The 19,412-nt window shown below is 41.3% G+C and overlaps 1 protein-coding gene across 1 annotated transcript; it reads right to left on the bottom strand.

Moving 5' to 3' along the window:
- Window positions 1-1,512: 1,512 nt before the first annotated feature.
- Window positions 1,513-18,119, bottom strand: HEATR3 (HEAT repeat containing 3; the record flags this gene model as incomplete). The annotated part of the gene is made up of 15 exons (XM_079541273.1): window positions 1,513-1,632; window positions 2,515-2,691; window positions 2,789-2,932; window positions 3,622-3,710; window positions 6,584-6,720; window positions 6,972-7,054; window positions 8,106-8,263; window positions 10,862-10,952; window positions 11,632-11,915; window positions 12,700-12,840; window positions 13,560-13,669; window positions 15,322-15,434; window positions 16,481-16,568; window positions 16,685-16,857; window positions 18,000-18,119. 15 exons carry the CDS (start codon window positions 18,117-18,119, stop codon window positions 1,513-1,515), a joined length of 2,028 nt encoding a protein of 675 aa, XP_079397399.1.
- Window positions 18,120-19,412: the final 1,293 nt, after the last annotated feature.

Raw genomic sequence — 19,412 nt, 5'->3', positions numbered from 1 at the left:
TTATCCTCAGCATACAGCACATATTATTAACATTGAGATTAAAATCCACACTGCGCAGCCCTACCCCCTAATCCACCCAGCTGCTACATTCCAGCCCTGCCAACCCCCAGGACAACTTGTACAACGGCTCCACTTCCTCAGGACTTCTCCTGAACTTCTGAAGGCCAGGCCAACTGCCCTAGATACTCCCCAGTTGTCCACACACCCTCACTCGTTTCATTAGCAGGCATCACATCACACATTTAATTGAACTTCTGAAAAGAAACAGCAACAGTGGGACTTTCTGGCAGTGCAGCTGCTTAAAACTCATTTTTCACATCCTCTTCCTTGCACTTGGCCAAATATCGTGTGTCAGAATTCTGTAAAATCAATTTTCAAGTTATCCATCCAGCTCCAGAGCCTGCTTTCCAGCCTCACAGACTGAAGTCTAACAAGCTGAGCAAATTTTGCCTTTGCAGTTCCTTGCTTAACACCATGGGGAAAATTCTGTCAAAATCTAGATGGTTATGCTAATGGTGGAGGAGGGATAAAAAGTCCCTTTTCAAAAATCAGCACAACAAAATGCTTTTCTTAAAAAAGTAGACAGAAAAAGAAGTGTCTGAGGGTATCCTGTACACAGAAACAAAACCACAGCTTCTGATACATGGAAGTACATATAAAACCTTCATGAATCCGTGATAGTTTTTGAAAATAGTTTCAGTATCGTACAGCTTAAAAATCTCTATCACAAATATTTTAAAAGATTTTCAGTAAATACAAAATTACTCTAGATAATACTTCAGTATAAAAATATTTTATTAGGTTCATTACTTCGCTGAAATCAAATTCACCCAGATGCAGAATTACAAGGAAGAATGTAAACTGGGAGACTTGATTCTCAGAAATAGCAATCAAATCACAAAGATGGAGCAGCATCCTTTCAAGACTGATTTCTACAGTAAAAAGCCAAAATACCGAATTTGTCATAAATGAATCTGAAACAGTTCCCTCTGTGACAAGCCTCAAGAAGTAACAGGTCCAAGTGCTGAAAGTAATCTACACACTTATCACACACTTTCCTTGGGAAGCTTGCCATAAGTGCCTGTGCAAAGCTACAAACAGGTAAAGGCAAACAGCAAATACCAACATCCCGTCACTGCTTAATTCCCTCAAAATACCTTAAGCCTCCCTGCCTTAATCTGGCACGTAACTCAGAATATTCCTTAAATTACTTTGTCATGCAATTGTAGTTTTCTGCCAGGATACATGAAGATTTCTAACAATGACAGTGGTGCTTTTTGCTGATCTCAGGACTGCAAGAGCACTTATCATCACTGCTAACATTTGAACTCAAAATATGCTATGCATTTTTATGTTGATGTGACCTCCACATTGCATCATCCCAGAAGTATAAAATACTGAACATTAAAAATCCTAATATTAACATGAAAGCAAAACTGCTTTTCTCAATACATTTTAGTATATTTTTGGAAAACATTTTTTGATAAAGAAACCTTAAAGTTCCTCGATGTTTCAAGTAGGGTTTTTGCCTAATGTCTCCTGATACGCAATGAACCTTCTCAAATTCATCTTCACGTTGTCAAGAACACAAAGCTGATCTGTACTATATTGTCCTTTGCCTTCTTTTCGTATCTGAAAAACCAAAAAACACATACTTTCATTAACGGAGAAGCTTTTCCTATTAGGTCCCCAGAAGCTGGTAACATTTAGAGGTTCTGTAACAAGCCATGCTGTGCATGTGTTTTGACAACACCAACGCATTCATGTGTGCACATTCACCACTAGCAAATATTTCTGCAAGTCACTTCACTCCAGTACATTTCTGCTTAAAACTAGGCTACAATTGGATCCTATTTCACTCCTAAATCTAAAACATGCACTTACTAACTGCTTTTCATATTAAAGATCTTACACAGCTAACTGATCAAATGACTGTAGTCCTGTCAAATATCCATACGTGCTTAGTGATAGGACTATGAAAGTCACTCCTCAGACTTCATCCAACTAAGAAATAATGCACTGAAAGCCATTCTCTATTTAAGTCAAAGCTACACTTAAAATTACAGCTTACGATTTTAGCTGTACAGTTCTTGGAAATACAGGATAATTAACCACCAACAGAACAAAAATCCACATGCAACTACTGCAAGTTAAAACCAGAAGATGTGAATGTAAATTCTGAAGGGACTTCTCCTTCCCAACAAATTAGCTGCTCTCTTCCAGAGACATCTGAAGGATTATTTCCACAAGAGTTTCAGAAAAAATAATCATTTGCACATCATAGATGTTGCAATGCAATGCTGTTACCTTAATGATTCTGTAAACTGCAAGGTGAGTGCATTTGGTTTCTCTAAAGCAGAATAGCATGAATTTAATTATTTGCTTTCGTTTTTTTCCCCCATCATCTCATAAAGTCACACATTTCTGCTTAATTATCTCTCCTAGCAGCCTAAATCACAAACCTGAACCCACGCAGCAAGCTGAGACACCAAGCTGGCTGCATCTGATGCCTACCCTCATTTTGAACACTGGTTGAAATTCTTTCAGTGCTGGAAGCAACTTCATTTGCACTGCTGCTTTTTCTGCTTCTTTACCATCTGCAAATACATCAAAAAGGGCATCCAAGGCTTCCCCTGCTACCACAAGAGAAGACTCCTTCATAGCCACCTCAAGAAGAAATTTTCCGATCATCTAAATACAAGAAAGAAAAATTGAGTTTTCAAACGCTGCATAAGAAAATTTTTAAAAGTATCAAAGTTTCAGGCTTGCCACACAAAGGCTTTCTCGCCTGTAGCGTTTCAGCTGTATCCTGTGCTTTGGCCAAGACGCTGCCAGAAATTCCAAGGATGCTCACTACGTTCACTCTCACACTGGCATTGCTGCTGTGAATACTTGCTTCACATAAAGCCAGGAGCTGCTCAGGAGTCATACACTGATCAGCAAGGGAGAAGAAAGAAAGGGAAAAAAAAGAGATATGTATTAACATTTCCAGAGAAACTTTAAAATATGAAATGTAAGTAATGTGCTTCTAAACAACATTCAGGCAAATCTGTAATAGGAAAACAGAAATTCCTATATTATGAAGGGTACGTGGATTCTTGGAAGTCTAATCAGTAAGAGAACAGTTAAACTTTCCCTTTCAAATTCATAAGGTGTTTCTTTCAGAACTTAACTAAAGCTTTATGAAGCTGAAGGAAAAAAGTTCTGAGCCAAAAGGGATTTTCACAAATCTACGCAGCTCATTAGCTATCCAGCTCGTTACAACTTACAGAGGCTCGTATTTCAGTTTATAGCCAGAAAGGACCAGCAGCCCACCTAGTATTACATCTTGTATAACAAATCACTAGGCTTCATTTCTATATTTAGCTCATGCCCAATGCTGGATATTTAATTCAAGTCCAACAAACATTCTAGAAAGACCAGCTTCAACTGGGTGACATCAGGAAATAAAGAATCCATATGTCCAGGTGGTGTCAGCAGATAATGTACTTGTCATTCTAACCATCTCACCCAAAGTTTTTATTGCTATTTTAATTTTTAAACATTTCACCTGTTTATACAGCAAAGCATTCCTGTAAGGTCTATGAACCTACTGGAACATTTGAGCTTGATACCTCTTACCTGGGATATGTTCTTTGATGCCATTGTTTGTAAGAGAGCCCTCAAAGCACTGGTTATGGCTTCCAAGAATTCTGCATCTTCAGGGAGTTCTGTTAAAGAATTGCACCCAAAGCCAAAAGTTAAATGAGCAGATAAGGATACAAAATGCATGAATTCCTTAATCCTTAACTTTTTCCTTCAGGTACTACCAAAACCAGGAAAAACTAGATTTTCAGTAACTGATCTTTGTAGTTGCAACCACAGTGATTTCTTAAATTCAATGGTAATTCTATCTGAAAATTAGATATATTGTTCTTCCATGGCACTTATTTTCACAGAATTGTTTGTGTGAAGGAACCCTCAAAGGCCATCTAGTCCAACTCCCCTGCAATTACAGGGATACCTACAGCTCCATGAGGTGCTCAGAGCCCCATGCATTCCAACCCTGAGTGTCTCCAGCGTTGGTGCATCCACCACTTCCCTGGGCAACCTGTGCCAGTGCTTCACTCCTCTCTTAAAAACATTTTTCTTGTATCAAATCTAAAACTTGTGCAGAGCAGAGGGGCAGGATCACCTCCCGTGCCCTGCTGGCCACTCTTCTTTTGATGCAGCCCAGGATACAGTTGGCTTTCTGGCCTGCAAGGGAACATTGCTGGCTCACGTCCCGCTTGACATCCACCCAAGTCCTTTTCCGCAGGACTGCGTTCCACCCTTACACCCTCCAGCCTGTACTGATACAGGGGCTGCTGTGACTCAGGTGCAAGACCTTGCACTTGGGTTTGTTGAACCTCATGGGGTTTACTTGGACCCACTGCTGGAGTCTATCCAGGTTTCTCTGATGGCATCCCACCCCTTGGGCAGGTCAGCTGCACCACACAGCTCGGTGTCACCCAAACCCTTACTGAAGGTGCAGAGTGTGTTTCAGGACATCCTGATTAAGACGCTTGTTAAGACTGTTCTGACACCACAGTCAGAATAGAAGCCTGAAAACCATGTGTCACGTGGCCATATTACAGGAACTGAGAAAATTACAGAAGCTGACTGAGTTCTTTAACTCCTTTCTTCTAAATAGGCTCTTTTAGACACTCAGAACACTGGGCTCTTTCCAACTCATGTAAAGAGCATGCTTTCCAGTGGTTTAACAACCTTTCAGAAATGTACAAATCAAACAGTGCATTATTCCTGTTAACTACGAATTCATCAGTAGGAGCCATCACCTTCAGTGCACATTCTGCTTCTTGAAAGCTTTTTATTTTTTCTTTAAGGTGTTGCAATTTTCTGGACTATTCCAGAAGCAGAAACTCTTGCTAACTTAATACGCATCTCCACTTCTCCCACCTAAGCAACTCGATCCTTATTTCCTTTCTTCAACTTGTAAACCACAAAATTCCTTCTAAGCACTTGGTGACTTATCAGCTCTAACAGCTTCCATTAGTTAGCATCTAATTACTAACAAAATATTTAAACTAATTGCAGACCCTCTGTCTTCAGCTTGTCATTTCTCCAGTTTCACTTAAGAACGTCCTGACTATTCCAACTATAATGTGAAATCTTGCTTATGTTTTACATTTATTTTCATTTCCTGCATTTTGTTTTTTTTCAAGCACTGTAATCATACCACTTGCTTTTAATATGACATTTAAAAATACTTTAGTATGACATTTAGAAGAAAAAAAAGTGTTTTGCAGGCAGATGCATCCTCAAACAACAATGCAGCATCATACTACACAACAAATAAGGACTGCATACACCATATTTGTGGTTACAAATTAAGTCACTTGAAGGAAGGGAGGAAAACTGATCAAGCTTTTAAAAGACAAGAAATGACAAAGGCTATGCCTATGCTAGACTTCAGATCCATCTTAGGAAATACATTTTCTGTCAGTTTTGAGATTTGGCAGGTTCCTTCAGTCTCTAAGAATATCTCTGATTTACTGAGGAGCCATATCACTGACCTTAAAAACACATTAGTAGAACAGTTTGAATGAAGCAGCTTACCAGGGAACCAGATCACTGAGTTGGAACCAGTTGTTTATTTAAAGTCTTGGTTCAGCTTCTCTATTATTAGTAACAGAAATCATATAGTAAGTGGTCCAGCAGTACTATGTGAATGACTATGATCTGATCTAAGGGACTGCAAGAGGTAGCTGGAAATGCTAACTGCCATGTACCTGCACTAGGCTATCCAGTGTGGATACTAGCAGATCTACAGGGAAACCATCACAGTATCTCTATGAAATAACATGTCTTGGATGAATTGCAGTGGATACATGATAGTATTCACCAGGATATATTTGATATTCTAAACCAGCATCATTTTTAGCAAAACTAAATTATCCAGTTTATTGACTTCTCCATTCAAACTGAACCACCATGATAACGTGAAGTCGTTATCTTACGCACATTTCCTTACTATAAAAATGTTTCCAATAAAGCTGTGCAATCACATGCGTAACGCATGTCCTGGAGACAAGAAGGCTGCCATCTTTCCTACTGCAGTATGCACATGCATTCTGGAGATCTCTGCAACAGCCACTTTCACCATTATTTCAAAAAATTCCTAGAAAAAATGATGTGACAGACTGTCCTGGATACTCTTCCCCCCCCACGAGCGTCTCCACATTGAAAGGGAAAAGGTCCCATCTTTCCCATGACACAGCAGATTGATGAACAACTGCTATTATCACTAATATATTCAAGCAAACAGTTTTGGTCTCACAGCAAGGGAAGATTCATCCGCTAACTTCGTGATTTTCTTCTTGCACAAATAGACATAATGCAGTCTTGCATTAGAAGTGTAATTGCTCAAGATTCAATTTGAGTAAACACACTATACCACTTTGTCAGCATGTTTCTGATACTCAGTATCTTATTTTGAAAGATTAATGCAATACAATTATTAATAAAATGGCAATAAAACCTAATATGCATAGTGGCTACTTTAGACCTATATGATAGGCCAGCAAGCCTCTAAACACCTTACCTGTTTTAGAAAAGATCAGCTGTGAGAGATGTTGTGCAAGTGACTGAAGTGCTGAGGCTCCTCCAAGGCAATCCACATCTGACACCAACAAAATGCTATGAAGACAGGTTAAAGCTCTACACTGCACTGTGTTCAGTCTGAAACGAAAACAAAAAGTGCACTTAGCAGACCTTTGTAAATAAATGCAGAAACGCAGAGAAGGATCTTGAATTAAGTAAGGATGTGATCTGGTGTGCGGTTTACCCAAAGATCTGCATCTCTTCATTGAAAATGAAGCATCAGATCTGCCATTTTCCAGATCTTACAAGTAACCCAAAGATGAACAGTCCTAAGAGCTCTAAAACTGAGTATATATGAAAAGTAGTAAGAGAGACAATGAAATTCCTACTTTTTAATTAACGGTTTCCAAGACGGATTGTGCATACAGATGTCTAGAGCAACACTGTTCGGAAAAGCAGTTTTTTCAAGAATCTGGGGAGGGGAAAAAGAAAGGTTTAGCAAGAAAGCTTTTGTTTTTCTTCTCTACAGCATGGGGATGGGAAGATTGAATTTTCAGCTTAATGTCAAACAGATACCTCAAGTAAATGTATTTCATACTTGACTGTCCTCAAAGCTTTGAGGGTAACAAGCACTCACTTGCTAAAAATGCTAGAATCTTCCTCAGTCACTCAAAAATGCAGCAATCAAACACAGGTTTAGCACAGCTTTTCTTAAGTATCTAACTGTACTGTGCATCAGGTGATCTTCTAGATCTCTACTATTCTTTTTCATGTTTTTAAATCTCTCTTCTCACAAACTCTGTTACAGAATTCTCAGATGACTGCAAATTTAAAATACCTTAACATGAAGCTCACACTGCCTGCTATTGAGTACAAAAAAGCCCTGAAAGTTTTCACCTCAAGTGAATGCTGAATCACACTAATAATTGGGTTGAGATCAGGGATTTTGTATTTACAACCCTATATAGCAATGACCAAAACAATTCTGGAACAAGAACAATTTAATTTTTGTCAGTGTCAGATATTGTACTTCAGACAGCATGTATTAAATAGGGTAAAAGAGGAACGTGCATTTTTTCAGTGCTGACTATTGTCATTCACACAGGTTACTTCCAGTTCCCTCAGCTAACATGAACATTTGGCAGCCAAGCTTCTAATTAAGCTTCCCTTTCTTTTTGCAGGTCATCTCTTTCACAACCAAATCAAGAAATAACCTTTGTATTTTGAAAAAGCCAAATTAATTATAACACAACAAAATGGCCAAAAGCAAACAAGAAACAACAAAGTACAAAGGTTCTGAAAGAATCTTCTATTCCAACTTACATTATTCAGACAAAGACAACCCATGAAATGTTGCTACATCTCCAGGAGAAAACAAAAACCAAAATAACAAAAAAGCTAAACTGTCTTTAAATAAATTTCATCTTCTCCAAGTGGAGTGGAGAGATTAGTTTGCCTAACTTAGGAGAGAAATTGGAAACAAATGAGAGAACGTAGCACATATTGGAAACAAAAGAAAATACCTTCTTTGGAATGAGGTTGTTCAGAAATGCTGAGTGAACCTCAGCAGAGAGGCACAGGGGTGACATCAGCAGCCCACTGCCCTCACTGTATGAGTTTTCCATAAACAGGTCACTTTCATCACTGCTGGAGAGCTCTTCCCACTCATCATCAGAGGGATCTGAAAGCAGAAGAAAAATTTGTAAATGTGACCCCACTACTGAATTATACCTGGCTCCAGTTCTTGGTTTAAGTCTTTAGTTCCGGTGCCCTAATGAAATCCACGTAGCCCAAGAACCATTAAGCCGCAGTTACAAACGTGGTACCACTTTTGTTTAAACTGTCACACTAAAAAAAATTATTTATTTTATATTCACTCATGGAACATGTACTCTTATGAAGGAGACTCTCCAAACACAGACACCTCATCCTCAGGTGTTAACTATGCTTTACCTAAAGATATCAGATAAGGCAAAAAAGAAGCATTTCTTGAGAAACATTAAACATTTACTAAGATTTTAACTTGGACTGTACCAATTTGCTTTTTGAGATAGACTCAACCATGCACACACATTCGTTTAACCCCTGTAATACCTGTAATCAGATTAAGGCAACTGTTCTAAGAATGCTTAAGTCACAGAGAGACCTCTTCTAACTGGGCACTAATGGGGTTGGATGAAGCTGGTGCTGTTCTCACAGAAAGCTAGTGAAAAGGAAATCATGACAACAAAGCCAGCCAAAGCAATCCAAATCAACCTCTGACAGCTTTTTCAGACAACATATTTTAAGTAAATTAGAAGTACAAATATATAAATTAAACTGGGTTGATATTTTCTGTGGGAACAGCTGTGGGGAGAGGTGTTGAAGTAAGGATATCAGTGGGCACAGCTACAACAAAGTAAATAATGTGTCTGTGGCAAAAAGTAGCCTGGGCCTGATGAGCACAAGTCCATCACTTACATTTAACCCGGTATTCCTACATCCACATCCATTTACAGTAAGCTATCTCATGTTTCAGATCTGGTAACATTTTAACCAGTGCACAATTGGTGTTTACACAAATTCTAAGTCTACCTGTAGGAATGATCCTCCTCACTGAGGGATAAAATTTCTGCCTCTGTTAAAAGGTCAGGATTTTTAACTAATGTGACAAAATTATACATATTAATATCTACCTTCATGTAATTTTGTTTGACAAAAGACTAATGTGTCAGCTAGTCCCTATGGAGACTAGTGTGGTAGCCATGCACTTCTGTGGGAAGAAGTAAAGTCATTCACTTAAAATACATTCATTTACTCTCTTATTGTACTTCACCTCCATTGAGCACCTGCATTCAGTAACTTCTAAGACTTTATTTAAAAGGTGATGACTACTGTTCACATGATGCAAAGTAACTTGTTAGGCTGTGACCACCTGATCACATGGTCAAATTCTTTTGCTTATGGTAACACCCAGATAATTCCACCCCTACGATGCACTGGTGTTACTACCTTCTGCATGAGAAAACACGTCATCTTTCACGTTCTACAAACAAGGCCCTGCCTCAGTGCAAGAGCAAACATGCAAATAAAGCTGACACCTCCTTCTCAATACATTTCTTGCAGATGGAAGCGGTTTTTTGGATTTTTTTTAGAAGCAGCATCTTAAAGCAAAGAAAGAAAAAATCTCTGAAAATTAAATGACCACTGTGCTAGCTGACCTAGCAGTTCAGCAACAAAAACTACAGCAGCGGTATCACAGCTCAGAGAGCAGAAACTGGATCACCCACAATAAGATCAGGTAGAATGGTAGAATATGCAGCTTATCTACAAGAGATTTTCCAATTAAAGGGGAGAGCTTATGAATTACAGCTCATTAGATGAGAAACACAGTTACAAAAAAAGCTTCACATATAAGGCGAAGAATTTCCTTCTGCCATAAAAGAAAAAAATCCCCAATGCGAATACCTGGGCATTACTCTGGATTTTATTAGGATGTGAGAAGATTTACCTACAAAGACATCTCCTACATGACTACTTTTACATCAGCCTCACAAATTGTGTTAGTGACTAGAATTCATAGTTTTCTTGTTTTTAAACAGAATTTGTGAATCACTTATTTGTCTCCCCATGGATTTGAAGAAAAGCCATCAACATGTTGATTATCAGAGTTCAAAAAAGATATCCTGTACCTTTTTCCTACTCCCCCTCCAGCATTTTTCTTTAAAAAAAAAAAAAGCAGCTGATCATGGCAGCGCTCTCAACAGTCTACATCTGCACTGCTGCTGCTAGAGTTTCATGCAAAAGCCACCTCTAGTTCTTCTGCAACACAGGTAGTATTAAATGTAAGATATGCAGTAATTTAATAAAAACTAGAAGAATTCTCTCCTTAAAAAAAATAGACACCCCATTGCTGTAACAGGATTCACCTCAATATTGTATCAGATTAACACTCAGACGGCACTCTAACTGAATCAAAGAACTTGTTGCAGGACTGTTTTAGGAAATATATCTTTGGCACAAGCACTCAGAATAAAGCCTTCCCTTTAAATCATACGGTACGTGCAGTAACATGCAAAATGTGTAAGCAGTAGAAGCTATTTAAGTGACAAAAATACTTAAATAAGTAATAGAATTAATTACTGTGATTCTCAACCAGATGAGGGCATCAGGCAGGAATGGCAATTCTATGCAAATTCACCTTAAAGGCTAAGATCACCAAATGGCAAACTAAACATGACTTATCCCAGAAACAAAAGCCATGCCACCACTTGCAATGGAGGGGGAGATTCCTACAAACCTTCGCTGCAGCACATATTAACAATGATTTCCAGAGCAGTCTGCTGAGCCATCAGTAAGGCTGTCACTTCTTTCAGCTCCCATTTATCAGACTAAAGAAAAAAAAGATGCAAAATTTAATTCTGGAAAACAACATATCAGTGCAATTTACAGCATCTAGACTGCCAGTGAAAAATACAACCCAGCCATTCCTCTTCTTATCCCTCAGCAAAGCTTTGAAAAAACATTAAGATCTATCTGCCTATCATCTCTCTGACTGATATTTCAGATGACCATCTCTACTAGGGATCAAATGTTACTTTTAAAAATTTCACCTGAACTAAAGTTGTAATGGAAAAGATTACTAAGATGTTACCTAAAGTCCTAGCAGAAATATTTATTTCTATTTTATTTTTCACAAACAGAACAGTGAATGCATTTGTTATCTCTCTGCAATCTCCACTGAACACTTAAAACCACTGAACACCACACTCACCTTACGCAGGACTCAGGACTTCCTGCACTAGCTAGAGGTAAAAGAGTCAGATAAGCCTACACTTCCCACTAGCCGACAAAATGGAAATGTGCTTTCCTTATGTGTTGCTCAACTTGACCACATTTGAACAACTTGTGCTGAAATTCTCCATGCTCAGCTCTGAAGTCTTAACTAAAACAGACAAGCCATTTGGGAGTTGAGATTAGTGACTGTAGCAGCTAGTTACTCTGGCAAACACTACACAGCAACAGCCATGCAAAGGCACAAAGCTCCCAGAGCCAGCCAGCTGCACTTACTGGAAGGAGATCTGAGATGTCATATTCTCCACTGCCTTTTCCTTTAGATATTTCTTCCATGCCATCATCTTCACTTATAGCACAGTTGTTTGTAACATCAATCACGTTTTCCTCAGTTTCTGCCTCTGCAGCAGCTTTTAATCTGTTTTTTTCAGCTTCATTCATACGAATAATTGTTTCACCAGCATCTATTGCTAATGATTCCGAGAAAATCTTCAGGATTGCATTAACCATGCTTCCCAGGCTGCCTGGTGGAATGGTTTCCTTGATATTCCAGATGGTGCCTATATATGAAATGTTGAAACACGAAAATGCATTAAATTGTCAAATCCCAGCTCTGTAAGAGCCGTACATTTTGTGAAGACACAGCCTCCATGAGTTACAATAGTTACAGCCTGTATTTCTGTATGAGTCCACAAGTCTTTTCTGCGCAGATTTGCATTTTTCTTTCTAGCACTCCATACACTGCTATGTAATAACTGCCCAATATTCACGCCTGAAGCTCAGGGAAATTCCAGTATGTAAGAATGCACACAGTATTTATAAGAGTTATGTTGACACTTTTACCTTTAGGAAAAAAAATTCAAATCCACAAGATAATTATTTCTGAGGATTCTCAAAATTAAACTCATTTATTGCACTCCAGTACTAAAAGTCACCATGGTTGAGCAGTTGAGGTACAGAGAACAAGGGAGAAAATCTGAAGTAAAAAAACCCCGTACTTGAGGTAAGATCAAAACAATTCCTGTACTACTTATTACTGACTCATTTGACTTGTGAAAAGCAAACGAACATTTAAAGTGGATGACCAGAGTAACAAACTCAGAATCAAGCATTTGAGACGATTCTTTACAGACATGTAGGTCTACATTTCACTTCAGTACAAACACAATCCTGAGAGGAAGAAATAACTTCATGAACCAACTCTGCAAGCACTGCTTACAGCTAATGTCAGCACATCATCACAAGTGGATGTGAAGGTGAGAAGAGGAAGCCTTCCAGCCCTCCCACCCTCCTTTACCTCTTGTGCCACCCAGAACAACAGAAGGACTGCCTCAGACACCCTACCTGCTATCAGTGTTCTCAAAAGGATGTGCTTCATTGTGCTCTCTGGACACAGCATCACTGTTTCCAAGACTTGCTGCATAGGGGCATTGAATGAAGAAAGGAGATCTGGATTATCTTCTGTCACTGCCTGTAAGCAATTTGCTACAGCAAAGGAAAAAAGCAATAATTAATTAACAAATCCAATAGTAAATCTCAGTCTCCTAACAAGAAAGCACTGCATTCCCAAAAGTTGGAATAATTAAACACGGGAAAAATACGCGATGCAGCTTCATACTGTAACAGCATGACACCATCCTTCACAATTTGTGGCTGAGGTTAACAGACATACTTCAGCAAACATGCTGCAGGCAGGGCAGTGAGGAGAGTGCTGTCCGACACAGAACTTGTATCAATTTCAGCTACATGAAATCCAATTTCTGCGCCATATACTGATTAAGGAAAATACAAAAAAAAAAGTGCTGCAAGCACAGACACCACTGAGACTATGTAAGACCATAATTACAGTGCTACTAATAAAAATGCATTCACAGTGATAGCAGCCACTTAATTTTTTTGTTTTGTTTCCAGATAGACCATTTACTTTGATCTGCTGAAAAAAATAAAAATAAAAAATACACCTCCTTCAAGCACTTTCTTTCCACAGACCTTTTCCACCCGTGTAACCATCAAGGCTCCATTCCCCTTTTGGATTTCGGAACACTGTATTGTTCAGAAAGGAATTCAAAGTTTTCTATCCAGTGTGCAGTTTAAGCAATGCTAAGGCAGGTTCATTATGCAGTGCGTTTGACATCAGTGTTACATTCAGACAGTAAAGAAAAAACCCGAATCTTTAGAACCCACCTCCTCTTTTTACAACTTACCTACTGAAATAGCCAGATCCACATTCGTGGAAAATTTCTTAATGTAATGTAGCACAGCCTCCAGACACCCTTCTTTATTGAATATGGATACTGCTGTACTGTTGCATTCACTAATGCATAAAAAAAAAAAGATCAATAAAACACTTTTCCCAGGGGAAAGTAATTCTAACAAAATTTCAAGTAACACATACTTGGTATTTCTCACATTTATAGTTTTAAGACCTACTTAAGAATGACATATTAGCCAAAGAGCTCATCACGGTGATGGCCAACCCTACAAAACACAAGAAAATAGGCTGGGATACCCAGGATACCTCTGAGGAAAGCTGCCCTGTGACAGCTGCTTCCTCACACACATTATTCAGGAGTTTATCAGGCTAAGTACATCCTTGTTTGAGCAGAGACAGCCTGAACACAACAGGCAGCACACAGCCATGGGCCCCGGCCAGCCCACGTGGATGACTGCACCCTCACATCCCGACTGAGACTGGGCTGCTGCCCCTCCTATCACTGCAGTCATTTACTCTGCAAAATGACCGCTGCCTGACATCCAGAAAGGTACACCAAAACAATGTTAAACGTGTCATTTCTTTCTTATCAACTGTGGAATTCATATCTCTTCAAGTTTTCACAGCTACTTCAATTTTTCAACTAAAATATTAAACAAGACAAATTCTAACTAAAGGAGGCACAGGACGTAACTACCTACAGTGCTATTCAGAAATCCACTTGTGAAAATACTGCCTGGGCATCAAAGCCAGCCCCAGTTTGATCAGCACCACACTTAGCAGTGATGCCAGCAGTTCATGGTCAGAGCCACAGGGTTCAATGCACACAAAAGGGATTTAGAGCACACTTAATGACTGCAGTTCCTCTTACAAAGCACTGGTGTCTACAAAAGCTGTCATTAAAAAAAAAAAAAACACTAAAAATTGTCCACATAGTTCATGCAAGGTGCTGAGCAAGCAGTTCCTGCACTGCTTTCAACCCCTCAAAAACACACTTTACAGATAAGGCCTCAAGTCAGCATCCAATCAGATAGGGAACTCCTTTGCAATACTGCAATGTACAAAACAAGATTCTCTATGGACCAGAGATGTGCAGCTGTTACAAAATGAAGAGAAAACAAAATTCCCGGAGAACTTTCAGAAGAGATTTTCATTTAAATATGCATTTACTCTCCATTTACTTAGTGGTTCCAGAGCCGATTACTAACTGAGCTACTCATATTCTCACATAATTATGCAGATCTATTAGTGCTTCAGTCACTACGGGGCAGTTTGTTCCAACACTTAATACTAACTTTTGGAAAGACCTGCAGATGGAGTAAGCTGTAAGAAAAGCAAACCAAAGCTCAAACATCTGCCCCCTGTATTTACAGCAGGCATTGACAAGGCTGCACGCAGCACCACCCGACTCAAAGTGTACAAGTGTCTTCACAGAGTCTATGACAGAACTTTCAGAAAACAGCACCCCAACTGAGGATGATCAATGCAAGAAACTAAAGACCACCTTCATGTATTTTTAAATTCCTTCACTTACGAGTTGATCTTCTATCATGGATTACTTTTGTATTTCAGATGTGGACCTGCCATACGACTACGAATGTCACATGCAGCAGCTGCAGGCAGAAATCAGGTGGGCAACTGAACACAGCTGCTCGTGCAAGGACAGCAGCTTCCTTTCTGCCTCAGCCACCGTGCTCTTTCAGCAGCAATTTCATTTAGCTTTTCTAAGAGGCCAGTGCTAATGCAGAACTCACCACACATTCCACAGCAAGTTGATAGCCTCGTTGGCTATATCTTCAACGTAATTTTTGTTCATCTCTCTGCGTTTCTTCGGGGAGAGCTGGTTAGCATCTAGTCCATTGCTACACTACAACCAAATTAGTAAAATGGAGTTGAAAACAAGCCAAGAGAAAAGCCAAGACTTAACATGTTCAAAGCAGAGGGAATTGAGAAATCTCTCATCAAATGTTTAATATCAGAAAACCAGACTAGTTTTCTGTTCACTGTGAAAACTGGGTCACAGCGGGATTGAATGATTGATTTGTTTTCTCCTGTAGAAACAGACTCCTACAGTAGTAGCTTTGTATTCAGACTTCACGAACACTTTTTTTTTTTTTAATAAAGAAATGCTTAACAATTTTAGAACCTGAAAAGCCATTTCTTGCTAATAGAGCTTGTATGCAATTTTCAGCAGTTCTAATCACAAAGACTCATTCAGCTATATATCTTGCTGTGCTCTACAGTAATACTATTACTGGTATTTAAAATACACAGAAAACATACAGAAAATGATGGTATTGCTCAAAGTTGCTCATACAAAGACAGCAGCTGACAGAACCCAATGCAGTGTCCAAACTGCACTGCAAACCTGGACCAAAAACCAGTGCTAAGTACACACTGCTTTACAAAAGCAGTAACTACTCAACTCTAATCTAAGCTTTCATTAAGACAAACTGTTCACCAAGAAACCTCACTACAATAAATATGTGCAAAATATCCTGACAGACCGAACAGGCTACTCTTAAATGACATTCCTGACCCCAAATCTCCAGCCTGCTTAAGAAAAAACCAACCCAGGCAACACACCTTACCATGGACCCAAATTGCCAGCTCAGGAAGCACATAATTTTGTAGTGTTTTAGATTTACATATATCAAGAGTTGCAGTACTGTAGGTTTACTAACAAATCCTAATGACAAAAAAGCAATATATTCTGTATCACGTGGGAGATACTCAAAACGTACAGCAGTTAATACTCCTAAAGATAAGGAGAGGCTATTAGATCTGAAACACTCTTCTAAAAACTTCTTACAAATATCTATCTTAAAAATGCTACAAAAAATGGAACTGCTTTGGAATGAAAGATATGTAAAGGGCCAGATCAGTTTAAAAACAGACCATGAATAAACACACCTCTTTGAGAAGTGCCACAAGGGGTGTCATGACGTCCTGGGTCACCATGTCATCACAAACTTCAAATCCTCCGCAAGCACTCAGGTTTCTAGGAAAAATAAATTTGTTTGGATCAGATGGACTTTCTAGAAGCGTTTAATAATATATATTTTTTACCACACCAGGAGTCCCTCACTGTAGTGCCAAACGCAGACCGGAGCTTACCGGAGGGCACCCGCCGCCGTCTCACGCACAGCCAAGCTGCGGTCCAGCAGCATGGGGCCCAGGCAGCGGACGACGTCCCTCTGCAGGAAGGCCGGGATGACGTGCTGCTGCTGCAGCAGCCGTGAGATGCTGGCACAGGCGTACTCCCTCACCTCGGCGCTGGGGTGCTGCAGCTGCAGAGACACAGAGTTAGGGGAGCAGGCACACAGCTGGTCTGTATCGTGTGGATGTGGCCTTTTGGCTCCAGATCACAGTTCTGAGGTAAATCGAGGGCCTTCAGCTCCTGAGCAAGTTTATAAATCTCTGCCTGAGTTATGAGGTCATCTCTAAGAGCAGACAAACCCTGTTCCAGGTGCGTAATGAGAAGGCACTGGCTCAGGCACAGACTTGATGCCAGCTGGCACCAGTAGGACCTCTGACTTATGTTGCTAAAAACACATGCAGAAGTGTGGGGGGGAAACATTGCCAGAAACAATACCATAAAAAATGACATCACGAAGAAAAGCTGAAGAAGCCAAAGCTGCACATGTGCATTAGGCCAGAGATATCTGCCTTGGGACAACTGGAGCAGCCCTGCTCAGTGCTCATAGCCCTGCTGCCAGGTGGGTGTCAGGGCTGCACTCCATGGAATGACAGAGCGGCTGCAAGGGACACAGCGATGGCTGAGATGCAACAGAGAAGATAACACCTGCCAAACAGCAGCGTGGAAAAGCTGTGCATTCCCTCAGGAAAACCGATTGGATCTCTCAGCTCTCTCACCCTGGCGTGGGTGTATCGGTGTACTTTTTTAAAATAGTGGATAGGTCAGTCCAGAGAAATAATCAAGCAGCACTATGTCGCTTGAGCGAAGTGAACAAAGGGACTTACTCACCTAAAAGAAAAAGGGCTTTTACTTCCAACACTAAACCAACACACATAAGAAGGTTCCAACTATGCTTTCCATGTGTAACGCTTAAATCCCAAACTAATGAGTGGTGGACGATCGGCTGATCCCAGCCACACCCAGCACCGCGTCTCGATGCCCGCAGCACGCCGGCCGGGCAGACAGACAGACAGCAGTCGCGCACAGGGCAGGGCGCGGAGCACCGGCAGGGCCGGGCCGCCTTCCCGTGCCGCGTGCGGGACAGGGCCGGGAGCGGGCGGTGGCGGAGGGCGGCCCAGCCGCGGGCACTCGGGAGGCTCCGGGCCGTCAGCCGGACGGCGGCGGGCAGCGCCGAGCGTTCGCCTCCCTCTTCCCACCGCCCCCCGCTCCACAGCCCCAGCGCGGCCTCCGCCGCCCCTCCGGCCCGGGCCCTCCCCCCGCTCCCGCCCGCACCTTCTGCAGCAGCTCCGCCGCCGGCTCCTCCTCGGGGCCGCCCTCCTCCTCGCGGCGCCGCTCGGGGCCGGTCGGGGAGAAGGGGACCCTCCGGAACCGCCGCGCGCGGCTCTTGCCCATGGCTCCGCGGCACCGCGCCGCTCGGCGCCGGCGCACCCACGTGTGAGACGCGGCGCAGGCGCAGCGCCGCCCGGGAGCCGCCTCCGATAAGGAGCCGCCTCCGATGGGGAGCCGCGCCGCAGCGGCACGCGGCCCGGGAGCGGCCGGACTTGCGGCCTGGAACGCGCCGGGTGCCGACCGAAACGGTCCGACCGAAACGGTCCGCCCGGCAGCAGGGCGGCAACGGACGGCAACGGACGGCAGCCCGGATTCGTGCTGCTCCCCGTTCTCTCCCGATCTGCGCTTGCGCGGTACAAAGAAGATAACGTCCGTTTATACAAAGCGTTTATTTTATACACATTTACCTACAAAATATACAACGGTTAAAAACGATGGACGGGCGGAAGAACTGCCGGAAGGATCGCAGAGGACCGACGTTGATGCCCTAACGGTCAGTCTGTCCATAGGCTGCCTCAACCCAGCCCAGCCCGCAGGTAGGTCTACAGGAGCTGCAGCAGCTGTGCAGTTTTAGTCAACTGAGAGCTTGGGAATTTAAAAGGCACCTGAAACAACTTCAGCTCTTAAAATTCTTTGCCAGTTGAGCTATCCAAAAAGTTATGCAGGTAACATCCACAGCCTGTTTTTAACACTTGGAATAACACGTTGTTATTGTATTGTGGCACTGTTTGTTTTCTTCAGCAAATCTGGAGTTACACATTTGCAATCCTAGTTTCATATTCAGACTAATCACAGCCTAAAATCCACTCAGTGTGGTCTTGTGAACCAAGATACAGTACAGTCTTACAATCAGGAAGATGCAAGCGTATTTAAGACAATATTTAAAATATTAAAGTCTTCTTAAAATAGCAGTGCTGTGAACCAGATCAGTGAGCTACAGGTGAGCACAAGGAAAGTGGCTGGTGCACTGTACATATATACACACGCAATTTGACAAACGCGATCCTCAACATAGCTGCAAAGTTCTTAAATGTTAAGACCAGTTCTCTCCAGCACAGACAGTATTTCTGCAAGCCTCTTAACCAGTTCCAGAAACAGCGACCAGATGAGGACAGCTGTAATGAGTAAGTGTGCTAATAAAACATCCCGGGAATGGCATGTGTTCTTTTCAATACTGTTCATGAGACAACAAAATTCAAACAGCAATTGTTTTTGTCCTGAACATTGGTGTTACTCTGCTATTTACAACAGCTTTCAAATACACAACACAAATGAGGTTTGGTTTTCAAGTTCAACTCCATAACCAATTCACATACTTTGCCTGGATGTTCTCTTCTAGCTGAAGTAAAAAATGAC

The sequence above is a fragment of the Tetrao urogallus genome, assembly GCF_951394365.1.
Source record: "Tetrao urogallus genome assembly, chromosome: 12".
Taxonomy (NCBI): Eukaryota; Metazoa; Chordata; class Aves; order Galliformes; family Phasianidae; genus Tetrao; species Tetrao urogallus.
The sequence above is the reverse complement of the archived record's forward strand: the minus strand, read 5'-3'. Positions and strand labels throughout refer to the sequence as shown.